General features: G+C 47.4%; 2 protein-coding genes across 4 annotated transcripts in view; one reads left to right on the top strand and one right to left on the bottom strand.

Annotated features, from left to right (window-relative positions):
• LOC130158882 (NADH dehydrogenase [ubiquinone] 1 beta subcomplex subunit 4-like) overlaps positions 1–19,771 on the bottom strand; it is a 28,656-nt gene extending 8,885 nt beyond the window's left edge. The window contains exon 1 of the mRNA XM_056359982.1: positions 19,710–19,771. Coding sequence (XP_056215957.1) covers positions 19,710–19,771 — 62 coding nt within the window. The remainder of the gene's footprint in view (positions 1–19,709) is intronic.
• Positions 1–25,137, top strand: part of PLS3 (plastin 3) — a 52,279-nt gene that overhangs the window by 2,423 nt on the left and 24,719 nt on the right. Inside the window, exon 1 of one of the 3 annotated variants that reach the window (XM_056359772.1) lies at positions 17,581–17,663. The exons of 1 other annotated variant lie outside the window; for it this stretch is intronic. The gene's annotated coding sequence lies outside the window, so the exon portion shown is untranslated. Of the gene's footprint in view, positions 1–17,580; positions 17,675–25,137 lie in introns of those variants that run through there. One more of the 3 variants, XM_056359773.1, reaches the window with a different exon arrangement.

The following is a 25,137-nucleotide window of genomic DNA, read 5'->3' as shown; positions in this document are numbered from 1 at the left end:
GCTCTGACTTGAAGGGAGCAAATGAGTGCTACTCAATGATTGATTGAAAAGAATGTTAGGGACAGTAATTCAGTAAGGTTGCTTAAGCAGCTGCCCCGTGATCCAAGTGCCTTGTGAATAGCTTTATAGGTAAACCTCAAGTTGGAAGTACTGTCTCTGTCTTCTGTGTAGTAAAACTGCAAGTGCAGGAGCTACCGTTGTAACTGATGTGTATAGTGTAATGCCTTGGGAGAAGAGAAATAATTTTTTTTAGTGCGTGGCAGTGAGTTTAGGGAGGGTGTGCCCATTGTCTTTCTAGATAGGTATTTTAATCTACTTCCTTATCAAAGTAGGTGGTAGTGATCAGTGGTAAGTACACTTGATCACTTGAGAGCTTCATTTAGCACCTGAGATTGTCTTGGTGACATTTCAGGTGGTGGTGGTTTATTTGGTGACTGTTACCAAGAACACCCTATCTGTGTTCTTGGTAACCTGTTTTACATAGCATTAAATGATAGGCAGCAAAACACAGAGAGATTGTGTTTTCAGCAAAACCAAAGCCCAACTAGTTCTACTCTATAACAATTTTTTGAGATTTTTTTTTTGGTTGATTTGTTTGTTTGCTTGTTTCTTTCATTTGCAATGTTTTGCATCTCTTGCATTCTTAAAATGCTGAGCGCTTCGCGGACCAGAATCCTCTGGGGACACATGTCCCTCTTTAGATACAGGCCTGACAGCTTAATTTTTCTTGGATGTGGACTGCCTGTGGCAGAGGAGGTGATGGTAAAGCAGCACCTGGCCTTTTTCGCATGTGTCACACAGATCCAGTGGTGCGCTGCCAAGCACAGTCCCAGCTCACTAACGGGGTTTGGCAATGATGTTCAAGGGTGGCTCTTGACCTGCCGTGCACATTAGCCCTGTGCAGGGCAGGGTGATGCTCATGGTCCAGAAGAGACTTAGAAAGTGAATGTGGAGAAGGAAGGGCAGAGATGTCAACTCCTATAGTGTTGCTTTGCAGTTTGCAGAGAGTTGGACACATGAAATGGATTTGGCTACATCTTGGGTTTTATCTGTGTGCCACAAAGTAGCAACGAACAGCAAAAGAAACACAGTTTAAGTTGGTGTTTTGTTCAGGCTGTGAATGCTGCCTTCGCCTCCCTGTCCTTTAGAGAGGTAACTCTGCACAGAAAAGCAGGGCCATTTGTCAGGGCCAGCTGTTTAAACATGTGACAGGCAAGCTATCAACCTGCATGATGCATTAACGGATATTAATTTTTAACTTATTAGTTACTACTGAGGAGTTCTTTGTATTATTGGGAATAGCCACAGTATGATATGTTAATATTTATTAACTAATTACTGACCTCTGCATACTTAGTACTTGAACTAAGTACTGTTGTATATGAAGTATTCTGTGTATCTTTTTGGACATTGAGCTCAGGGAGTAATTGAAGTTACTAATTTATTAAAAAAATCATTAACCCAGAAATTTCTACCACCAGATCTTTGTGAAAACTAATAGAGTTAAATACTGATTTTAAAAAGTTTACCAAATAACATTAATGCATGTGCAGAACGGAAAATTTCTGAATATATTTTCATTTCAAGTATGTTGCAAAACTGAGACCCACTCTTTTAATGAGGGTGATGCAAGGTTGTGTTAAATCAGTATTCGTTGCGTTACTCTAATGAATGTCACAATATTACCTTGCTCTTTCCTATCCCTGGTCCCCACACCCTTTGATAGGCATCTGTTGACATCTTTGCACGTACATTCCTGTTAGCGCTTTGGGAACTGGATTATTGCTCAAGCAGCAGTGGCTGTGTTTGTGGTGAGCAGGTCTTGGCTGAGCTCTGCCTGTAGTGCTGCTCTGTGTGTGTGTGTAGGACTGTTTCCCCGCTGACCATCCCAGGGAGTCACTCAGGCTCTGACACAGAATCAGCTGTCCCTGCTTGCACCTTTAAAACCCTTTCCAGCCCGGAGGTACCTGCTGTTCTTGCTGCTGGTAGATGCGCAGGTGGGGAAGGGTGAGAGGTGTGATCTCATGATTGAAGGCAGCAGAGTGATGGTCTAACACCTGGGCTCTGGGTGGTGCAGCTGGGAGAAGCCGTGCTCACCGGCCATCCTGGAGATCCTCTGAGTAGTGGCAGCTCAGCTGACAGTTACTGGGCAGCTGTAATCGCTTTCAGCTGTGTCACCGCTGGCCATGAATGTGCTACTGTTGTGTCCCCTGCTTCACGCACTCGGGTTTGGGTGTTCATATGGATGTACTGTCTCTCTTGGATTTATTGGGTGGCAGGAAATTCAAAGTAGGTATCCCCAGCATGGTCTCTGCCAGGAGTGGGTGTGGGGTAAGTGATGCTTAGACACAGCAGCATTTAGTACAGCTTCAGTCTTAGCGGCTTCTGCTTTGTGCTTCTCAATGCTGAAGTTGTAGGTGATGGTTCAGGCTTGTCCTGTCTGTCCTCGTGAGTGTTTCCTGCCCTGGATGCTCTTCCTGCCTCTAGGATGGTTTTTTTTCTGTAGTAGAGACTTTGGTAACACATCTCCATCATGTTCTGTGCTGAGGTTCACTTGGAGTGCTGCAGCATGGCCTGTGAGAAGTTTCCTGCTCTGCAGATCCCTTTGCTGAGTGAAGGGCTAGGTGAGGTGTAGATGTCCTCCACTTTGCCAGCAAGCGGCGTGAGGCTGGCTGGGTGGCGCTGCCACACTGTGCCATCAGCTTGGGGTCAGGGAATCCCAGCTGTCAGGAATCCTCCTGCCCTGTCTTGCTGTGCTGCAGCCCCCAGCCCCCCCAGTCTCCCTTGGCATATCGCACCAGCACACCTCCTGGGGTGGGTGTACTGTGGCACTGAGTACGTGCTGCCCATGGAGGGTGATGGATCCTTTTAACTGCTGATCAAAGGGATGATCTGATTACAGCCTGAAAAGATGGGGCTTATAAGTGTTTGTGGCTGCAGAGCCCATCCCTGTGTAGCAGGCACCGTTTGAGATTTCAGGCATTTGGTGTGACCCAGTGTGATAAGGTGTTTGTGTACCCTGTGCGATCTGCCAGCCACATAAAGAGCAACCTGTCATCTTATACTGCCTGAGCAAGAAAAAATGATGAATTGTTGGAGCTGGAAGACAGAAGTCTCCACGTAAAAGGGCTGGAGAGTGGGGTGGGAGGAGAGGACATGCCCATCTGCGCTGTGCTAATACCACACTGTTTGATCTGGAGATGGATTGCAGGTAATAGAGCTCTCCCTGCAGTGGGCACGTCTGATGTCAGTGCTGCTAACAGGCAGCTGCCCCGACAGCAGGACTGCCTGCTTGCTCTGGTCTACCCTCTCCCAGCAGGTCTGTTCCCATCAGAGAGGTGTGGACCTCCCTGAGCTGTGGTGGCCAGGGCCAGTGCGCTCAGTCGCTGTGGCATCTCCTGGGAATCTGTGATATGTTGGCTTTTTTGGTAATAGATTAAAAATGCGAAGAATGACAAGCAAGTCCTGTCTAGCCTGCTTGGAAGAATTATATCATGTGTGCTCCTCTAACAGCTAGTCTTTCGCATCTGGGTGTTGTGGGTTAATGCTTGGGCTACTCAAAGCTAGTTTTGTGAGTAGTGTGGTGATGAAGGGGTAGCCTCCATGTCCCCAGGAGAGTTGCTGCCAGCAGAGACAGAGTGTTGAGAGCCATTCTTTTCCTTTTTGCTTGTTTTGCCATTTGATTCCTGTTAATCTCCACCTTTTCAGCAGCCGTGAGGGCAGCTGCTGCCCATGGAAGTGCAGCATCCCTGGCAGGTGGGCTGCTTGCCTTAGGTCCCATTCCTTGTGTCCCCCTGCACTAGCTGGTCTGTGCTTCCCAATGCCGGGTGGTGTGGAGTGATGTGCACGTTCCTGAGGGTGAATTGACTCTTCCTCCAACATCCAGACTGTCCCTGTGGGGTGTGGTGGCCTGTGCACTACTGACATTTGGGAATCAGTATGGAAGAAATAAAGTATTATTGGTTTGACGTGCATCTGAGGATGTGGGGAGCAGGACAACTGTCTGAAATGGGGAGCTCTGGTTAGGACTGCTGCCGATTGCTCATGTCAATCCATATGGGCCATATGCTTCTAACCAGTCTCCTTGTCTCATTTCCTTCTCTGAAATGCTTACAGCTGTTTTTCCTGCCTCTTCAGTAGGTTTTTTGTTTCTGTAAAAAGAGTGACAGCTCACAGATGCTGCTCGGAGTCCCTGCTGCATAGCTGGGAAGAGAGGCTGTTACTGTGATCTTCAGGAGAAGATAAGGTCTAGTGTCTCTGCAGGAAGCCTAATTTCTGATGTTTGGAAGTAAGCTTTTTTGTTTTTTTCTTTTCCAAGCTGAAAATAGAGTTTACTGTCTTGTTCACTGTTTCTCCATCACATACTGCCCTTAGTGATGGAAGTGAAAGAGCAGGTAGTCGGTGCTGTCACTTACGGACAGAACAAGAAAGGAAGAAGCTTTGGAAGTTGGCTACGAGCACGTCTGTCAAAAGGTGTTCAACATCCAGTCTTGCTGCTGTACTTAAAATCTGTGTTGAACTTCACAGTGTTGCTTAGGTGTTGGCTTTTTTCCTAAGAAGTCAGTGACTGAAGAGATAGCAGTGCTTGAAGTTCATTGTGGCTGGTCTTGTACATAGCGCAGCGTACAGTCTCTTCTGTTCTGCTTTTTTGCATTCTGCCAAGAGAAGTAATTGCAGACCTCTGTAGCAGAGTTAATAATCCAGCCCTGGTCTGGTGAAGAAGGAAGTCTAGAGATACTGATGCCTCTGTGTTTCGTGTTTGATGGATGGATGTTAAAAGGGCATCTGAAGACAGTGAGAGAAGCTATTAGAAAAATCACCGGTGTACTGCAAGGAAGGAGGGGTTAATATAACAAAGTAAACGGCTGTGTTGAGTTGGCTTGAATGTTAAATTGAAACAGTGCCTGTAACAAATAAAACCTAGTGGTATGTTTATATAGGAAGTCTGTGTGATCCTGGGTTCATATAGGTGCGAAGAACCAAAGGAGCAGAAAACATCTCTGGCGTTAGTGGTTAGTTGCCTGGTGGCCATAAACCCTAAATAAGCAAAACTCTTATTTTCCAATCCTCAGGTCGAATTGGTGGCTCTGCTTTGCCTTTTTTGCAGTCCCAATGACACAAAACAATGAGGTGTCCCAACAGCTGTTGTACTGGTGTCTGAAATAGGAAACCTTTTGTAGGATCTTGGTGGCATGTCTGTGGCTCATGACCATTTTCTTGCCTCATCCTCCCAAAGGTCTTACTGCTGTGCAAGGAGCCACAGGTTGGCTTTTCCTCCTGTACAAAATATACTAGGGCTGTACTCTTCTCAGCCCAAGTTATAACTGATACTTTATGAACTGCTGTAGGAAATGGAAAATAAAGTAATTCTGAATTGTGTTCTTTTAGAGCCCTGTTCTTTAGACCAAAATACACAGGATAAGTCTGGCCCTTCCCTCTATTCACTTTTCATAGCCTCCTTTGTTTTTAATTTATATATCTTTTAATTCTAAATTCCTCCTATCCCTAAAATAGAACAGACATCAGCCTTCAAGCAAAGGTTGCCAGACATTGGTCTTGTGGATTATAGTGGCTTTTTGGCCTCTTTAGAGGCTGAGCCCCACCCTACATAGGCTTGGATTAAAATAGCTTTTCTTTTCAGCAGGCTGAAAACCCTACACAACACACATCTTGATTTCTGGGGCACTGGCAGCCACAGCAAGCCCTTCGGCTATAAAATACCTCCAAAAATAATTTTGCTGTTAATTCACCCAAAAGGGCCAGGGTGACTGGTGTCAGAGGGGTGTACAGCCAAGTGTGTGACTGCCAGCCATGTTGTTACCTTAGATACTGAGTAAAGTTTGAGCCATGCTTCTTGCAGGACCTGAAAGAGTTGAAAACTGTAGACTGCAAGCTCTGTAGTCCAGTGGCTTGGAAAGAGCCCCTGGTCCATCCTTGTTACCGGAGATAGTTGGCGGGACTGGGATGAAGAGATGAGTGGGTGCCATATCGCTGAGCCTCGGGGGCAGGAAGCAGTCAAGGCTCTTTTTGATTCCTTAAATGCCTGTCTTGGCTTAGGCAGTTGTTAAGAAAACACTGGCAGAAGCTCTTGTGCTTCATTACCTGTGCTGGTAACATCTTAGTGCGATAGCAAGGTGTCCCATGGGTGGCAGGAGGACTCTGAGCCCCCTCTCTTGGGGAAGTGTTTAGGGGCAAAAGAGTTCCTGGATGGGGAGGTGCTTTCATGGAGGAAGATCCAGCAGACTTGCAAGTCACTAGCTCTAGGAAGGAAGGACAGAAGCTGAAAATGAAGGCAAGTTCCGCTTACAACTGCTCTGCTACCTGGTTGTATGAACTTAGCTGGGAGCTGAGTGAGAAAGGGCACAGTGTGCTGCTCCATGGCTGGAGGCCATGCATTCAAGGGGAGATAGATAGCAATCCTGGCCTAAAAACACAGCCTTTTATCTTCTTGCCTTCATGTTGTCCAGTGTTTTGATGCCTGGCATGAACAGCAGAAACATCACAGGGCTGCACTAGGCGTTAGGCTGCCAGTTTAAGTCTGTCCCAGCTCAAGTGCTGCAGGAAGGTACGAGGGCCAGGAGGCTGCCCTGGCCCCACAGCCTGCAGCTCACTCCTGTCTGTCCAGACCTGAGCTGCCCACTCCTCCCTCTTATAAAACAGCAAAAAACATTAAGGGCGAGAGTTTGACGGGTGTCTGGTGTGGTGATCTCATTCCCCCACTGCCTAGTGGAAAAGCCAAGCCTCAAACCCAAGACTTCTCGGGCAAGTCGGAGTGGTTGGCCATGGGATGGCAGAAGGGGAGAGTCCAGTGCCTCCTTGCTCTGGGCATCTCTTCTCTGTCTTGTGAACCTCAACTTCTTGCGTTGCATAAGTTGTTTTCCCTCTGTCCTTGGCCATCCTTGTGTGAGGCAGGTAGCGAGTCCTGGCTACCTGCGGTATCTCGCCGGCTCCGCAGGGGATGGCAGCATGTGGCTCGCCGGGATGTAGAAGCGGGCAGGGCTGCCCAGAAATTGAAGCCTCCAGCTTAGCCATAAACCTTTACGGTTGTTTAGGGTTGGGGTGGGAATAAATGAGTAGGGAGGGGGAGTGTGATGGGAGGAGGGCAGGGAGACTGCCCATTGCCTGTGCCCTGGCTGTTCATGACTAGCGTGCTCTGTGGGCCTGGAATGCTTTACGTGACCTTGTTGATCAAATGTCTCTGAAATTCCTTTTTCTCTTCGGTTTTTGTAGGCTCTGCCTTGGCCTGTTTTGTTTCTGATTCCTTTGTTCTAGACTCGACTGTAAAAAAAACCAAACCCTTAAAGATGTGAAATACTGTCTCTCATAAAACCTTTGTAAACAGTCATGAAAGTGGCTGTAGGAGGACACCAGAGGATTTTGTTTCCCCTAAAGCCTAGGGACAGAGCCTTCAGCATCTGTCCAACTCAGCTGCATGTTTTTACTTTAGCTGTGAGTCAAGGGGCTATTTGTTCATATCTCAAATTCTTAAAGTGGAAAAACTGACTCCTGCAGTTATGTCTTTACTACTGACATTTTTTTTGCTAGAGGAAACTGATTTTTTCTTGAAAAAAACGCTAGCTAGGCTGCTTTTAAAAATTGTATAAATACAGGAACTTAAACAAGGCAATGTGAACTGTTGCCCACTGCAGGGTCAGGACAAGACAAGGGAAAACCTGCAAAATGTCAATTTGTGAAATAACATAAAGAAGAAAATCTGATACTCTGGGAGATGAGGCGGGCTGGATCACATCAGAAGTGCTGCTGTTTCCAACGTCAGGTGCTGGACAAGGCTGTGGTTCGGGGAGATGCTGTTTTGCAGGAGGTGTCAGTGACCGCAGGCGCAGCAGCCGGCGATGGCTCACCTCTGGTGTGCGGTGGGTAATCCTGCCCCTGACCTGCGTCCCGCTCATGCGGCTCCTGCCAGAGTTTTGTTTGCTAGAACTGCTTCTGTTGACTGAGCCCCAGATGATGGGGAGACTGTCTTGCTCAGGGGAAACCCCCCGCCCTGAATGAATTGCAGAGCTCTAGGGACAAACCTCTTGGATTCATAGTGAAACTGTTGTGTCTCATTGAGGTGGTAGGAAATAAAGCTTCAGGAAAATACCCTTTATTCTTCCTAGCTTTTTGTTCTGAAGAGCAACATATGAAAACTATTTTGATACTAGAAGGAAAATAGGGAGGCATGTAATTCTGCACTCAATTTATATATATGGGACTGATTTTTATTTTTTTTTTTTGCCAGTATGTTAGAGATTAAATCAGGCTTCTTCAGAGCTGAACGTACAAGATGGTTAAAATGCAAGTTGAAGGCCTTGGAAGAGCTTGCACCCTGTCTGGATTAGATGGAAGGTGATGTGCAAGGTTGTTACTGAAACAAGGTTGCACGGTCACCTGTGTGCCCTGTACATGTTCATCCCTGCCTGTTGTGTTGGAATATAAAAACTGTAGCTGATGTCCTGCTTTTCTAATATGCTCTTTCCTCAAAGTAGCTTTGCAGTTTGGCATTGCAGGAGCTGACTGGGTGAGCTAAGCAGGGTGTGATCCTGCTTCTGCATGCTGGGAAGTGCCACCTAACACTCTGCATCGCTAGTGCCAAAAATAGTGGCTATGAGTGATGCGGTCTGTGTCAACATAGTGGTGAGATGAGTGTTTTTCCTTCATGAGAGCATCCCACCTCCGATGTACCATTAGCTTCCAATGGTAACCCAAAGTGCTCCGGTTTCCATATTTGTAGCAATATGTGTGCGTCTAAATATGGTCAGGCTTCTTTTTTTTTAATATTGGTATTGGTCTTTGCCCCAGTGATGTTGGTAGTGTACGTGGTACTGTTCCAACCCTGATGGCAGAGGCCCGCAAAGCCCCAGGACTTCTGCTTGATGGACTGTGATCAAAATAATGGGGGAGGAGGATTGCTGATCTGCTTCTTCCAGTACCTCTCCAATGCTACAAGGTAGAAGAGTGTCTCGTTCTACTCTCACAGTTGGACTGAACTTGCTGCCTTTGACTGTGCCCTGCTGGGAAGGGTAGGGGTGGTGGATGAGGTCCCATGCACTTTCGCAGTTGCTATCCCCCTTTTTCTGGGAGAGCTCAGTGTGCAGCCCCTCCCAGCAGGCGAAACTGCTGGGCAAGCACCGAAGTTCTTAGTGTGTCCAGAACGGTGCTAACCAAGTGGAAACTTGAATTGGAGCTACCCATCCCTGTAATTGGCATTCATATTTTGTGAAGCAGTGCTTCAGCTGGGTTGCTTGCTAAACAGGGTCTGAAAGATCGTAAATCCTGGGTCCTTGTTTACGCTGCCGTTGCAATCTTGTGCTCCTTCCTGCTAATCAGCTGGGAAGGGTCTGTGGAGCCTTGTTTGGGTTTGTAGCAGGGCTGTGGTTTTGAGATTCCAGGATGCTGAGTCTGGTTTCAGGGACAGGCTTGGATGCTCTCCTGCCTTGGAGCCTCTGCAGCAGGAGGCTAATGAGCAGGCTGATACTCCAGCCTGTCACTGTTTTCCTTGGGTTTAACCAGTGTTTGCTTTCTGCTATAACTACTAAGCAGTTGCAGTGGCATATACATATATATATATTCCACTATAAATCCTATAGTTACATGTTTCCTTGACTGAGTATAGAACAAGGTGCTTGTCTCTAGCTGGTCACAGAAATAACGGAAGCAAGTTCCAAACCAGTACTGTAATTAAGCTTTTTCTTCCTGAATTCTGCATAAAATGTTTTGTGTCCAAGAATGAGGACTTTATTTTAGGGAATACATAGGTTTTTGTAGGTGTATGGAAAGGTATCCTGTTATGATTGGTGTTGTGCAGGGAAGCAGAGAGAGGACTGACCCCTACTTTTAAGAACTATTTCTGGGATAGCAATGCTTTGAGGAAGGTCAATGGAGAGCAAACGGAAATACGGTTACAAAGATGTTCATGTTTCTCGGTGCGCCTGGAAGTAATAGGCAAGTTTCTGAATCCTCACTTAGGTAGAATTTACTTTTCCATAAGGAAAGCAGGGAAACTGGGCCTTCTGAAAACTGCAAATATTGTGAGTAGCCTTAATGTCTGACCTAAACTTCAGCCTGTTCCTTTCTGCTCTGTTTGGATGAGGCTGGGACTAAGCTTTCCTTGGGGACACGAATGGGAGGTTCCAGTGCAATCCTGCCCTTCTGCTGCCCACCCCTTTGTAATGTTCTTGTTGATCTAATTTCCAGCTGGGCTCTTGCCACTGTTTTATACAAACAAAATGCTCAAGCAAAGGCAGTGTAATCGGACTTCTTGTTGAAAACTTGAAAAACTTAAATTGCTTCTGCTAAGAAAGCTCCTGCAAGTTACTGTGGTTTCCTGCACGGATGGTTATGGCAGCACCTAGCCTACTTTAGTTGGATCCATCACTAATGGCAAGATCTTTTATGCTTTCCTCCCTGCCTCCCGCTTCTCTAAGGGGGTGAGTGGGTGGGTATATACCCTTTTTCTGGATTATATAGCGTTGGTTTAGTCAGTCCTGTTGTTCCCTGTCTTCTGAAGGTCTATATAAAGAGGTCTTTGAAAGCTGTGAAGTAGTACAGGGCAGAATCTTACTCTAATGGCCTTGAAACCCCCCGGTTATGCAAGAGCCTTTACAGCCAGTACTGGTCAATAATTCACTTTAGCAATTAAGGTTTTGTGCATTGGGTTGATATCAACTTGGCACGTAGCAAGGTATTGCACTTTCTTTTAGTGCTTTGCCCTTTCATGTGTAACATTCGTAGCTAATATTCTCCATCAGCATTTGGACCTCTTTGGTGTAATCCATGTTGTACCTTGTGGTGGTGTTTCTCCCAGATCTTCCCCTAGTACCTGAGCTGCAATGTTGCTTCGTGCCTTCTATCAAAATAGCATGCCTTGCTTAGTCTTGGCTCTACGTAGGATCTGTAGATGTATTCATTATTTATTTTTTTTAATTTGGAAGGATGAGGGTTTTCTTTTTAATACTAATTCATAAATCAACAACAGCAGCAATAGACATGAAAGTATAAGAAATCTGTAGTCCACACAAAGACTGGCTTCACAGCATAGAGATCAGTCTGCTAACAGTAGCTGTTTTTTTTATGGGCCAGGAGATGTGAGACAGCTTACTAATTAACAGTGTAATGAGCTGTATGGTGAAGGTTGCACTCTAGGGACCTGCAGGCTATGGGTGACAACTTGCAGTGAATGTGTGAGTGGTAAATCCAGCTCTGCCTCACCTTTCTGCACATCTGAGAAGAACGCAATGGTTGTGGGAGCCCCTGAAGTTAGCTTCTCCAGCAGATCCATACTACAGAAGACTTTCTGTTGGAGTCCGAGGTAAAAAGAGCAGTTAAGGGGAAGCCAACAAATGCAGCCACAAGCTAAATACCAGAAAAAGCTTCAAGGTCCCTCGAGATGAGATTCTGGCTGAGTTCGACACAGCTGAACTTGTAGGCCCACTTGCACAGCTGGATCAGCCGTGTGCCCAAATCCCCTACCTCTAGTGTCTGGCAGCACGTCCAGATGAGATGCCAATGACTCCTTAGAGAACCTCTTAGGCCGGGCTGGGCGTACCAGTTGCTGCCCAGGTTGCTCTGTGACTGTACCAGCCTTGCCTTGGCTCCTCAGCACCAAAACCATTCTGATAGCGGGAGGTCACCCACAGAAGAGTTGTGTGGGACTGAAGAGCCACCCAGTGGCAGTCTCCCACAGCCTCTTCACTAGCCAGGAGCGGTTTGCAGCAGACTGGTCTGGACAGTGGTCAACAGTTGGCTAAAGGTCTATTTACTGGTCGGAGCAGGCTGTGACTGCAGTGGTGTTACCCCTTCTTGCATAGGTGGAAGGTACTAAGTGGTCCCTGACCTCTGGTTCTGCATGATCACCAGTCTCCTACAGTCCATGGATTTATTTTTCGAGCCACATCCTTTTTGCTGTTGCAATCCAATTTTGAAGATTATACCAATTCTATTAGTAATCTAATAGGCTGCTTCTGCAGGCAAGTCACTGGTGGTGCTTGGCATTAGAGATAGCCCTTGTTTGCAGTTGACTTTTTAAATCAAAATGAGGTACAGCGCTTGGCTTTGGTAACAGTGTGTTTTAGTATTTGGAAAGTGAGTCTTCTCAGGGGGAAAGTTCAGCTCAAGTAGCTGAAAACTTTGTAAAGCTGTTGCTGCTGCTCAGGCTGCAGAATATTTGTCATTAACAGAGTGAAAAGGTTTATGATGGACTTGTATGAAAATACGAACCTCTTGTGAACAAGTATTGTAATTTGTATTGTGGTATGATCTGCAGTTAAGATTGTTTTTTGGTGTCTCTTGAAACTTTCTTTTTTCTGCATGTATGAAGACCTTAGTACAGAGAACTAGATTCCTATTAAATTACAGCTTTTGCAAATTAATCTGAAATTTATTCTGTGATGATGCAGTCCACGTGAATACGTTATACTTCTCAACTATTGTTTTTTTTTGTATTGCCAGAAAGTGGATCAGAACAGCTTTCCTGTTCAGAAATTTTGGGCAAACAGTCACTTGTGTTTTGCAATAGTGCAATTCCTTGTGTAGTGGTTTAAGTTGGATGGTCACCTAGAGTATCTTCTCCAGGTGGGCAGAGGATTGCCTAAGCCATGTCAAGGGCTAGCCTGGGTGATGGACAGACCTGGCAGCTGAAGCGGAAGATGGCAAAGTATGTTTGTGCTTGCAAGATCTACCTACCAGGCCTAGTGCCACCCTTTCCCCAGTGGCCTGGTCTATGGTGTGGCTGAGCTGGTCTAGCTGAGGTGCCATGCAAGGGTGGTGCCTCTCGGTTCTGCCCTTCCTTCCTTGTGCCGATGTCTGCTTGACCTCACAAGAGCTGGGGTGGGGGGACTGAAATGCTGAGGAGGACAGGGTGGCCTTTGGACAGCAGCCTGCAGCGATGTCTGCCCTGCTTGGGTGCAGTTTTACTGAGCGTCCAGGTTAGCTGCTCTCTGCATGCTTTGGTCTTCACCAGCCTTCTCCTCGTACTGTTGTAACTGCCCAAAGAAAAGAGTTTTCTTTGGGCTGTGGTGGGTGCAAAGCGCACTTCATGGTGCATTAGGTGGAATTGCAAAGCTGGCTTAAAAACATTCTCCGCTGCAAGTTCCCTCCAGCAGCCCCTGTTTTGGCTCAAAGAAGACAGAGGCAGAATGGGATAGTGCCTCAGAACTGATGGTGCCCTGCTCAGGCCCGAGACCTGCCTGTGAGACTGACCGGAGCAAATCCCAATGGTACCCGCAAACGCCTGCAGCATTTTCCGTGCTGGCTTCTGCCCTGGGAAGCGCAGCAGAACTGGCCACTGCGTTGCCAGTGAAAGTGCAGAAAGGGTTCCCAGGTCATCTTGAGTTTCTCTCTCCCTTTACAAAAAAAACCACCCAGCCCTAGGCTCCCCATTGCCCCTGATCTCAAGGGAATAACTTCTTAATTTTTTTTCCACATATCCCCTCTCCACACCCACCTTTTGTGTCTTTTGAATTTAATAAAGTGCGTGACTCAGTACTAAATATAAAGCCCGCTTCCGGCATCATCTGCCTGTGGCTCATTTCCTGGAGCTGACATCAGTGGAGCCTCTGATTTCCTTATGAAATAGTGAAACATGAGATACCCTTTGCACGGTGTTCAGGGCATACTTGCTGACTTCTTTGGTGACTGCATGGCTCCCCGCTCTAAGCTGCGAGTAACTAGTTAGTTAATTGCTAAGCTGAGCGCTACTGGAGCACAGGGTAAATCGGGCAAGTCCTCAAGTCTATTTTGCACTGTACAGTCGTGTTCTAGTTTGCAAGTGTTTTTTTAAATCAAGACTAACTTTCAGTCCCTACTGCATATGCAAGTTTTTTATTAAATAAGCATGAGCCTGACTAATGTCTTGCTTTCTTCCTGATGACAGGGTTGCTGAAAGAGCAGCTCAGGAAGCTTTTAGGGGGAAAATCTAGCAAAGACAGATCTTTTTGTCTTTAAACAGACTGATAAATTGAGGAGTTAAGGTCAAATGCTTGCTCCTCAGTTGTCAAATCCTTCTATAGCTGTTTACATTGATGGAATGTACTCTGCAGTTGGTCACAGCTGAAGGTGATGGCAAGAAGTGCAGAAGAGCTCTATTTGTATTAAAAAGCACAGGGGAGGGTGCTTCTATCCATCTGAGCATCATTTCATTAAAATCCTTCTCTTTAAAAGAGAATGTGGGCAGAACGGGAGGAGGGGAGTGTCTGGCATGTGGTCACTGATCTGAGTCCAAAATGGAATGGTGGCTGGCCCCTCAGCTTTGCTCTCTAAAGCCCTGGCTCATAAAGCGTGGTGGTTTCTTTCTGATGGAGTGGACTGTTTAGGTTATCTTGTTTCTCTTCCAGCCAGTTACCCTTTTGGCCTTGTCCCCTCCCCACTGCCCCCCCCCCCCCCTTTTTTTTTTTTTTTTTTTTTTTTTAAAGGAGGTGTGGGGATGCTCCTGGAAATGCTTGACATGCAGCATCAGAGCAGGCAGAGGCAGGAGAGTGCTCTGTTGGCTCTGGGATCTCCTGGGGCCGGTGTGACCATGGCAGTTTCTCTAGCATCGAGGGGGCCAGCATGCCCTACATCCCGTTGGCTAGGTGACCATGGAACTGGCTATATCCTAGCAAACAGCTTTTTTTTTTTTTTTTTTTTTTTCAGGCAGGAGCTAGAGATAGATGCCTGCAGGCAAAACCCTTCCTAAAAATCACTAGGGCTGGTATATCATGCGCAGGGACTTGTGCATCACTATGGGTTTCATTAGTTGTCTTGTACAGCTTCCAGTATTAGCATGGCCTCTCTTGGCATTGCTGACTAGGGGTGGAAAAGACTATTTGTGGAGTGGGCAGGAAAGCTGGTGTTCAGGAGCAGGTGGTGGGCCTGTTCTGAGCCGTGGGACTCACTGGGGAGAGCAGCGGGGCTGCACAGCCCACCATAGCCAAAGGCCAGTGCATTGGATGCGTTCGCTTCCTCCCCCAGGGCTTTGCCAGAGGGTCTGTTCCTGAGGGCGGTGGTGAGAGGAGAGTGACAAGGTGACTCCTGGGCTTACCCTCTCTGCTCCCTTGTCACCTGGAAGGCAGCGGCCGCCGCTCCCACAGCCATCGTTGAGTAACCTCTGGAGGGCAAATATGTCAGTGGCCTCCCAGTGAAACTTGGCAGGCAGCTGGAGCTGGGGAGGAGATGTGTCCTTGCACAACGATGCACTGAGCGATCCTGTCGGTGCTGCAAGTCCTCCTTGTGCGGAAGCCTCCATCCTGATGCTCCGTGCAGGGGGCCAGACATGTCACCTGGGCAGAGTAACTTCTGAGGACCTTGGGCATCTTGTGCTTCCCTAAAAGGCTTTCTGAGGGAGGAGGAAGAAAATACACTGGCATCTTAACTTGATCATAAAACTTCCTATTTTGGAAGAGTGTGGGGAGTGGTGTGTGAGCAGCTGTGCTGGAGGAAGCGGGCTGGGAGTGCCCGGGGAGCTGCACGTCAGCTCTGCCATCACCCTCCCTGCCATCACCACACCCGGCGCGGCGAGTCTCGGGGCATGACGCGGAGACGAGTGGCGCTGGCACCGCTGCAGCGCTATTTTGGGTTTGAGTGTAATTGCAGGCTGGACCAACAGGACTGGATTGGGAGTATTTGGAGAGCAGAGTGCTCTTAAAGCTGTGGAAAAACTGGCTATTGCTGATCCTTTGCAAACGTGGAAGATAAGTATTTCACACGTGCTGTGTGTGCCTCCAGCTCCTCATGGTGGAGCTGCAGTGGGCAGCAGTGGGTAACAATTCCCTTTCCCTTCCTGGCAGAGGGAACAGTAATAGCTGTTAGCTCTGTAGGATGCGTTACACTTACCTGAAAAAAGAAAAGGGAGTAAGCAGAAGCTTGAAGACTCACGGGCTGGTGGCTTTTAGGTGTCTCCTGCAGCATGAATCTGCCACCAGCATACCTGCAGGTGCTGCTTTTCTATCCCAGCAAGACAGATGCCAGAGACAAGGAGAGGAGGTTGGTTATTTTTCCCCTCCCAAAAGCTGACATTGCTCCTGCAACGGCTCTGAAGTCACAACCTAGTTTGAGAGCTGGGTTTTGGCACAGTCTCCCCAGGACCTGTCAAGTCCCAAAGCCTCAGCACTTCCTTAACCTTACAGGATGAATTTAAATTGTGCAATGTGTTCACATATAGAGCAAAAAGTGGAGAGACTAAACTTCCTGAAATAAGTTTCTTGACTTTTGTTGCATGTTTGCCCCAAGGGTTCGCAGGCTGGATGGGGTCACTGCTTTGGGTCTGAGCAGCTGGAGAAGCTCCTTGCGCCCAGGGGTTGTGATGTTGTTGGAACCAGTTGCTGATGGAAGTTGGAACAGAGTCAAAGCTGCTCTTCCCTAAACCCAGTCTGCTGCGCCGGCAACCTAATTTCAGTGGAGTGCAAAAGTGTTTTTCAAACCAACTTCTTTCCTTTCAAGTTGCAGCTGCAGTTCTGGGCATAAAAACCTGTATTTTGTTTTCCATTATATTTACCATCCTGAGGAAGCTGGCAGGTTGTGGGTTTAGGGTTGGGTTTTTGGTTTTGATGTTTGCTTTTTTATATATACCTCTTTTGAAACCTTACAGCTGGAATCTAATGTTTCAAGTAGCACCCAAGAAATGGGACCAGGCAATGATTCATTTTCCTGGCTGATGCCATTTTAAAAAAGAAACACCCCCCCCCCCCAATTACTCTAATTGTCAAGTATTTTTAATTTTTAGAATGGTCATGGGTTCTTCAGATTCTTCACTAATTCAAGTATTGTTTATTAGTAAGTGGTATGCTTTTAGCTGTGGGAGGGCTTAAATGTTATAGACTTCACAGGAGCAGAAATTTCTGAAATACGTGATTATAGTTTGGAAATCCCACTTTAACCTTTTTGTGATTGATTCTGCTCTTGTGCATTGCATCAGCAACAACGTAGTACATGACGTTTCTGTTGCTTGTGTCTTCCTGGTTGGTACCAGATGTCTGTCCATGTTTCATCTAGAGCAGGCAGGGATTAATTGTTGAGGTAATGCAATATATTACAATATGGACCAGCTCTAAGCTCTGTATTTACCAGCCACTCGGACCACTTTTTTTTTTTAATTTCTTTTATTTTATTTGAGGAACTGTGGGATCAAATGGCAGGCATCATCCACCTTCAGTGCAGACTGAGCCCAAACAGGTCTGGATCCTCATTGTTCTGTTTGTTGAGCTTCTGGTGGTTTTTAAAGACAACCGTAAAATAAGTGCTTAAAACAAAATAGAAGCTCTGTTTGGCTGGAAAAGCCAAGAGCTAGCAAAACAAAATGCTTTTAATTTCAAACAGTAAAGGTAAAAGTTTGGGGTTTTTTGAAAGTAATAATAATAATAAAAAAAGTTTGCTTACCTAAAGGCTTTATATCTTACTGCCTCCTGCTCCCAAGTGCCAAGCAATAAAAGGAAAGCTAGTTGCTGGGGGAGGAGCCCCCAGCCCTGCCCCGCATGGGATGCTCCGAGCCGGTCCCTTAGCTTTTCTGAGGCATCTTTTTGCGGCGTGACCGCATCCTTTCTGTGGCTCTCGGGAAGCGACCTCCCATCTGCTGGGCGGGGATGGTGGGAGGAATGCTGGCTGCCCGGATCCCTCCGTGGGCGGGGGAGACGCTTCAGCGCTCGGGCCGGGCGAGGGAGCGATTCTCCTTCCCGAGAGCGGAGGAAAAGGTAAGGGAAAGGTAAGGGATGCTCCTGCTGCGGGCGCTTCGCATGCTGCTCGCACTGCCCAGCGTTCCGGCTGGCTGCCGGGATGCAGGCACATCCCAGAGATTGCCCTGCAATGACTTGGTTGGGTTTTGTTTTCTCTGCAAAATGTCTAGCGATTCCTAATGCTCTAGCATGTAAAGGAAAGCAGCTGTAGGCAGAACAAAAAGATTGACTTCTGGGTTTAATGCATTTAGATTTGGGTTTTATCTGTGCACCTGACTGAGCAGCGCGTGCAGACAGCAGCAGCAAGCGCTGTGGCTGAGTTTGCATCACCAAGTATTTAATTTTTCAAGTGAGGACTGAGGGTGTGCTTTCCCAGAAATCTCAGTCTGGGGCACGTCTTCCCCCACCTCAGTCTGCAGCAGGCTTTTAAAAAGCAGAACTGCTTCAACTTGTATGTTAGATGTGTTTAAATATTTAAACCTTTGCCTGCAGAAAGCATGAGGAGCTGGGAGTACTTTCGGGAAATGGCTGTTAGGCTGCTGGCTGTGGTGACTACCTAACTTTTGGGGGGTCTTTTGCCTAGGGAGGCTGAGCTCCGAGTGCTGCTGTGTTGCTCCAGTGGGAGTGGTGTGTGGCATCACAGCCTGGCAGGATTCTGTTTCCAAACAGGGTTTATCTTGCTTGCTATGTTTTCTGGTGAGGGCTGGCTATACTTGATGCTGGAAGCCAGCATAGACCCCCTCCAAATGCTTTAGCAGTTGCTACTGGCTAAACCACATATCTACCAAGTACTTTTAAGTATTGAACTGAAATGCTGATTTTTTTTTTGTGCGGAAAAAAACTTAACATTCAACATGTCTGAAAACCTGTAAAACACATCTAGCATAGCTTCTTCATGTCCTGATTTTGTTTGGGCTAAATGTGTTGCTCTGAGGTTTTGCTTAGTTATATTTTGCTCTTGCCCTGCCCTTATTCTGCAAAACATCTGGCTGTAAAGAATGATTTCCACATCTGGAGGACTTTCACACTCTCCTGAAATTCGAAGTAGTGATGAGGTTGCATGCTGTTTACAGTGCACACATCTCTTTAACCACTACATCTGTCCTAGGGGTATCGGGCACCGTCTGAGCTGCTAAACTGAGGGAGGAGGTTTAGCAAACCAAAGCAGCTTGAAGGAACCCATTGAGAAGTGAGAACTTGGCTCCAGGAGTGCTGGATGCAGCTTGGAGATCCTGCCTGGCCTTAAAACCTGCTAATTAGGGTGCGTTTTGCAGAGATTATTAATGTTTGTCCAAAATCCAAGAGTCATGGAGTAGAGCTCGCTTGATCGTGGACTGGCAACTGCTACCTTTTTTTCCCTATTGCTCCTCCCTGTGTTAAGTTAAATTATAGAGAAGTGTGGGGAACACCCTGCTGTCAGACTAAACGTGATTTTACTGTCATGGCAGCCTCCTGGGAGGCAGACAGCCCCTCTCCTGCTCTTCTAGCCATTTCACATTAATCTCGGAGATTAATGTTTCTGTTTTTGTTAAGGGTAGATAGGATCTTCTCTAGAGAAAGTAAGTGTTGAATTCACAGGGTTTCTTCTGCTTCCAAATTGTGCTAGGACAGCTATGCAGCAACGCTGATTTATTGCGGTCTAGCGTTGCTTTCTTGCTCTGAATGAAATTACTTTGATTTCTTTCCCTTTTCCCCAAGTGCTTTCTAAACAAGATTACAGGCAGCAGGGGAAGGATGTAAAAAGGTTTTCCTTATTTTATCAGTAGCTCTTTCTAGTAAGAAACCAGTTACTGAAATTCCTGGGGTTTAAGAGACTTTTGAAATATAATTCCAATGCTTAGAGTATGGTTTGTAGTTTCTAGTGTTTTGTTTCTTATTTAAGAAAACATTCATTGACACACTTCTCTGAATGTTTACCATCTGGGCAGCAGTTGCCCAGCTGCTGGGATTTCAGCCCTGGCTCTGCCGTTTCAGGACAGTTCTGTTTACCTTCAAACTGGTAAAACAGTCTGCAAAAATCACTTGACTGCAGCTGTACCTTCTAAAAGTTTGCACGAAACCCACCCTTCCAAAATTAATTGCTGAAACTCGCTATTGTCCAGCTCGCCAGGGATCAGCACCGTCATGCCGGGTGTTTGGCTTGCAGGAGCATGTTTGCTGGCATTGAATAAGCAGTGACTGTACCGTGATTTAATTCAGGGATCGGGTTGATTCCCCTGCCTGGGCGGGAGGGAAGTTTAACAGACTGAGTAACGCTTCTTGCTTTATCGTGGCATATTGAATATCAGTCGTGTTACCTGCCAAGCAAAGGCGCTACCTGAGAGCGGAGGCTGGGGGGTGGAGATGGGTCTGGGCTGTGTGGCCGTGACTCCCTTCAGCCTTGGAGGGGCTTTATCCAGCTGCTGGGGGTCAGGGTACAGGCTGAGGTCTGCAGCTCACCTTCATAAGGAACTGGGCTCCTTTTGGGCTGAATATTGGGAAATCAAGAGACACATGCTTAAGGCATGTTGAGGGTAACCTGCAGGTCTCAGCAAGCAGGTCCCGATCGCTTCTGGGGAAGGAAATTAGCACTGATTCAGCTTTGTAATCCTCATCCCCCCTTGCTTATGCAGGTGGTGAACCTGTTAGCTTTCCTGCCATATAATCACAGGCTCATTTAGGTTGGAAAAGACCTTTAAGATCATCAAGTCCAACCATGACCTAACACTGTCAAGTCCACCACTAAACCATGTCCCTAAGTGCCACATCTACTTGCCTTTTAAACACCTCCAGGGGTGGTGACTCAACCACTTCCCTGGGCAGCCTGTTCCAGTGCTTGACAGCCCTTTCGGTGAAGAAGTTTTTCCTAACATCCAATCTAAACCTCCCCAGCACAGCTTCAGGCTGTTACGACATTTATGATGGGAGTCTCAGAGCCTGGTCTGGCTGCACCCCAGCAAGCCTCCATGGCTGTGCAGGGGAGTCAGAGGCATGTGAATTGGCTGATGGCTCAGCAATTGTTTTTAATAAGGATTTAAGCCGATTGAAGTTATGAATCAGGTTCTGTCTTGAAGGGAGAGAAAACACTGACAGTATGCAAAAAGTGAAGGATCAGGTTGTCCAGGCTGTCCGTGGATGTCGGGGCGGTGGTTAAAGTCTACACAGAAGGCATAGGAAAACTGTTTTGCTGCAGTTGTTCTGTACCATTGGAGTGACCCTGTCTCTGTGCAGCCCAGATCCCTGCTGGGCACCTACCCAAGCTCAGAAAACTCTCTGACATTGTTCTGAGCATGTCTAGCTAGGAGAAATTGGGTTTTTAACCTGGACCCGCTGGAGGAAGTTGCATGTCCAGAGGTGGATACCCATAGACACATGCCTCCAAATCCAGAGACAGCCCCTGGCAAGCCAAGTGCAGTGACTAACTCCAGCATGTGTCTGCTCCTGATGGATCTGACAGATTTTTTTCCTCCTCAGCAGTGGTGAGTTGCGTAACAACAGGAACGAAGTCTTACAGGCTGCTCCCAGGTGAAAATAAGTGTAGCAGGGAGCCTGTTTCTCCCAGCATGACAGTTTCAGGGATTTGAAAGGATATAAAGCAAAACCTGATAATGGGACTTTTGCTGATTTAGAGGTGCTTCAAACACAGTAGCTGGAGGTAATCTTTACATGGGATTGGAAGAAGTGAGCCATAAGATGCCTGTGCAGTGGGAATTGCTGCCTGCGGTCCTCTGCCCCTTTCCCCGCGATGCAGCAAGCGGCTGTGTATCAGCTGGTGGGCTACACAGCCAGCATGGACAAATCAAAGTGTGTACTCTGTGTGTTCTGGATGTACTGTGTGGAAAGGTAATAGCTTGAGGAAGCTGGAAAACTGGGTGGTGGGAGGTAATAAATTCAAACGGCAAGACAAGCTTAAAGAAATTCAGTATTTGGTGCTGTGCATGGACAAGGAAAGCTGGATTAATAGTGAAATAAAGCTGGGTTTGGGTGATGGCTTTGCAGGTGTTACAGCCCAGTGCTGTTCAATAATTAAAAGCATTACAGACCTTGACAGCAGAGCTGTACTTTTGTTGGTGTTGAGCCTGATGTGCATGGGGCTGGGAAAGCTTGGTTGAAGGGAAGAGCAACAGGTGAGAGATGCAGCTACTTGGCTGAGTCTGGCACCACAAGGAAGCACCTGATCAAAGCTTCCTGTGCTTCTTTCCTCCTGAGGCAGGGGAAACAGCTGAGTCAAGAGGAACATCTCCATGTTTTGCGTGCATGCAAAGTGCATTCGTGCAAAGAGCAACAGCAAAGTAATTTCTGGGGACGGTGGTTTGTAGCAGTGTCATGCTGTTGATAAGGTGTTACACACCGCAGCAGTGCGGTCGGATGCAGTAGCATCTCCTTATCACTGCTCTTACCAGGTTGACACCTATTCTTATGTGGAAATATGAAAGTGTGACAAAGGTCTGGTTTCAGCCTGTGCCTCTGACCTATGACTGCCTGGAAGATAATCACCAAATCTATTTAATTGCCAAGGTTTATGTGCTTCCAGCAGCCTGGTGTTTGCTATTAACCGCATGTAACAAGTGGGTGCTGTCTTGGCGGAATTTGATGAACAAAATAGTGTTTGAAACACAGAGATTATGAGCAGGAGAGGATGGATTGCATGATAGGATTTCATTTACAGGTCATCATCAGTCCCTAAACTTCCCCGTCTCCCCCCAAAGTGGCAGTAAATATTTATGTTGGTGGACTCATCAGACAAATTCTGTGCGCCGCAAGCTTTCACTCCCTTCTGCTGCTGTCAAGTTTGAAGATGATGTCTGCAAACCCTAAAGGCTCTGTTTGGACTGGACCAGAAAAAGGAGCCAGGAGAGCTGCTGGGTGTGCCTGACGATGGATTTGGGGGGGGAGCAGGGTGTGTGCGTGTGCCCTCTCCTGCCTGCAAGTATTTCCAATTGCAGCATGAGCCTAGGGCTGGCTGTTGCTGATGGAAGAGGGTTCCTGCAGTGTCAGGAGTTGCCTGCAGCATCCCAATTACCTGGGGGAAGGGATGCAAAGAAAACTCAGGTGTTCAGCCTTCACCAGTGACTCGCTTTGCCCTGGGCTGCCCCAGCAGCTCTGGAGCTTGCACAGCCATGGACCCCCCCAGAGGGGGTCTGTGAGGCAGTGGGGTGGGGCGCTGGCAGCAGAGGGCTCGGAAAGACTTTATGGTGACCAAGATTCGTACATCTTGCAAAAGCGTTGGGGGGTGCATGGGGAGAGGGAAGCAGGGGACTGCGGATGGCCACCCTGTTCTGTGATGAGGCTCTTGGCAGGGCTCAGCCCTACCTGTGGGACAGGGAGGAAGAGGAAGATGAGGTGAGCCGCAGAGCGCCTGGGGGCCGGATCCTGCCTCAGCTGAATCACCAGGATGAGGCAGGCGCTGTGTCGGTGCTGTGCTGCATGCCCGGCGGCTCTGGCCCTTGCCGTGGGTTGTGGGGGGACCGAGTGCCTGGCTGCCCGACTCGTTATTCCTAAAGCAAGGCTGATATGCGCCGGGTTAGCGGTCAGGGAGATGCAGGTTTTGCAGTATTTTTAATTAGCTAATGCTGACTGACTCGCCTTCCCCTGTCTGGAGCCTTTGTCACGACAAGGTAGCAAAACCACAGGTTCCTCTGAAAAGGGGAATACGTACGTGGTGAGTCACTGCTCCCGACCGGGCCTGGCCCGCTCTTTTTTTTTTTTTTTTTTTAAATCGGATGGAAAAAGGAGATACTAATACCTTTTTGTTGACACTTTAATGTGCCTCTGCATTTGCCTGTTTGAGTAAACAAAATGATGCTGTTCATCAGTCAGTTGTACAGATATTAAACGGGGTGGGTCTGGGAGTGAACGGAGCAGCTCGGTTTTCAGGCTAACACGGAGCTGCTAAGAAAGCAAATTCTTCCATTTGGATCAGCAGCAAATTCCAGCTCTGTTTCTGTTGGAAATGTTCAAGTGGCTGTCGGGAAATATTTGGTTGCCATGTGCTTTCAAAATTGAATTAATCCTGCAGCATTCAAGGGGATGTGCAGATGCCTGAATGCCCCCCCTCCATTTTCCACCAATCTTCTGTGCAGGATGCAGCTTCCAGGGCTTTCCCGTCTTGGGGACTTTTTCTTTGGGCTTGAGTGTTTTTAAGTTACTGTTTGGGCAGTTAATCCACCCAAAAGTCCTGGCTAGCTTCTGGCACTTGCACTGGAAGTGCTGAGTGCTGGTGACAGTCCCCCTGCAATGGTGTGGCTGCAGGTGGCTTACAGCTGTTAAAACACACGAGCTGGGGCAGCTTTATTTAACCTGCCTGCATTGCAGTTCTGTCTGGAGAGCAAATAAACTAACCCTGATTCAGTGACTACAGTGTGTTTAGAAGCTATAAAACTTGTTTGCACAGAAACTTTATACAGCCCCTCTCTGGGAAGGGAGTTGATATTTGAAAACCTGAGATGCCCTGGAAGCAGCTCTGATCTGCAGCACAAAGTGAAGCCTTCAGAGGACAGAAACGGGCTGCTCTGGCTGCCAGCCGCTCTCCTCTTGTGAAGCTGCTTTTGTGCATCCCTGTGTTACAGAGCTGCCTTTGCTTTCCCTCTGCAGGGTGAGGGATGAAGGCAGGAGCAAGAGGGATCTGGAGCAGGAATTGTTTCCATATACACCCTGTTTATTTGCACACTGACCGACAGACCATCTGTTACCAGAGTGTAAAATGGGTGTGGGATCGCTAAGTTCAATTCTGTCTCCTCTTTTCCCCTTGTTCTCTCTTCCTCCCTCTAAACCGGCTCTTGAAGTGTGAGGTTGTCTCTGGCTGTCATTGCCTGCCCTGGCAGAGGCTTTGCTGGCGGTAGAAGTGAATGTGATGTGGTGAGGCGTGAGCAGCGTGGTGCTGTGTCCCCGCAGGGCTTCGAGTGAGGCAACTGATGTGTGATCCCTATGCCAGTGTGATAAAAGGACTTTTTATGTCTCTGAAGACAAAGCCTCTTGTTTAAAAATGCAACTGAATGAAAAAAAACCACAATTCTGAATGCCCTAGACTCGGCTATTAAAAACAAACAAACACCCCCCCACACACACAACAAAAAACTGAAAAGCTCCCCTGCCCCCCAGCCCAGTGTGCCAATATTGGTGCAATAGCTCTTCACAGCAACAGAACTCCCTCAGACTGCTTTGGGAGCTTAGCAGTGGCTGTCAACTTGTAACTGTGTGGCCCACTAACCTTTTCATCTACTGTTTTGTTCTGTCCTAACATACTTTCCCCCTCCCAGACAGTTATAACAAGGTCAGGTGTCTGCTTTTTCTGTGTTGGTTCAGATTCTCCCTCTCTCCTCTCAAGCACACGAGAAGGAAGGAGCGATGTGAAAACGGAGAGGTAAACCTGTTCTGTAGGCTCACTGACGGAGCGGAACAGCGTAGGGGCTGGAAGTGAAAAGTTTTTCTGAATGAGGATCCACACAAACAGGGCATATTCAGAGTGTGCTAGTTCCCTGATAAAGTCAAACAGAGCACCTTCTGAATATCT

Source organism: Falco biarmicus, chromosome 14 (genome assembly GCF_023638135.1).
Source record: "Falco biarmicus isolate bFalBia1 chromosome 14, bFalBia1.pri, whole genome shotgun sequence".
In the NCBI taxonomy this organism is placed as follows: domain Eukaryota; kingdom Metazoa; phylum Chordata; class Aves; order Falconiformes; family Falconidae; genus Falco; species Falco biarmicus.
The sequence above is the reverse complement of the archived record's forward strand: the minus strand, read 5'-3'. Positions and strand labels throughout refer to the sequence as shown.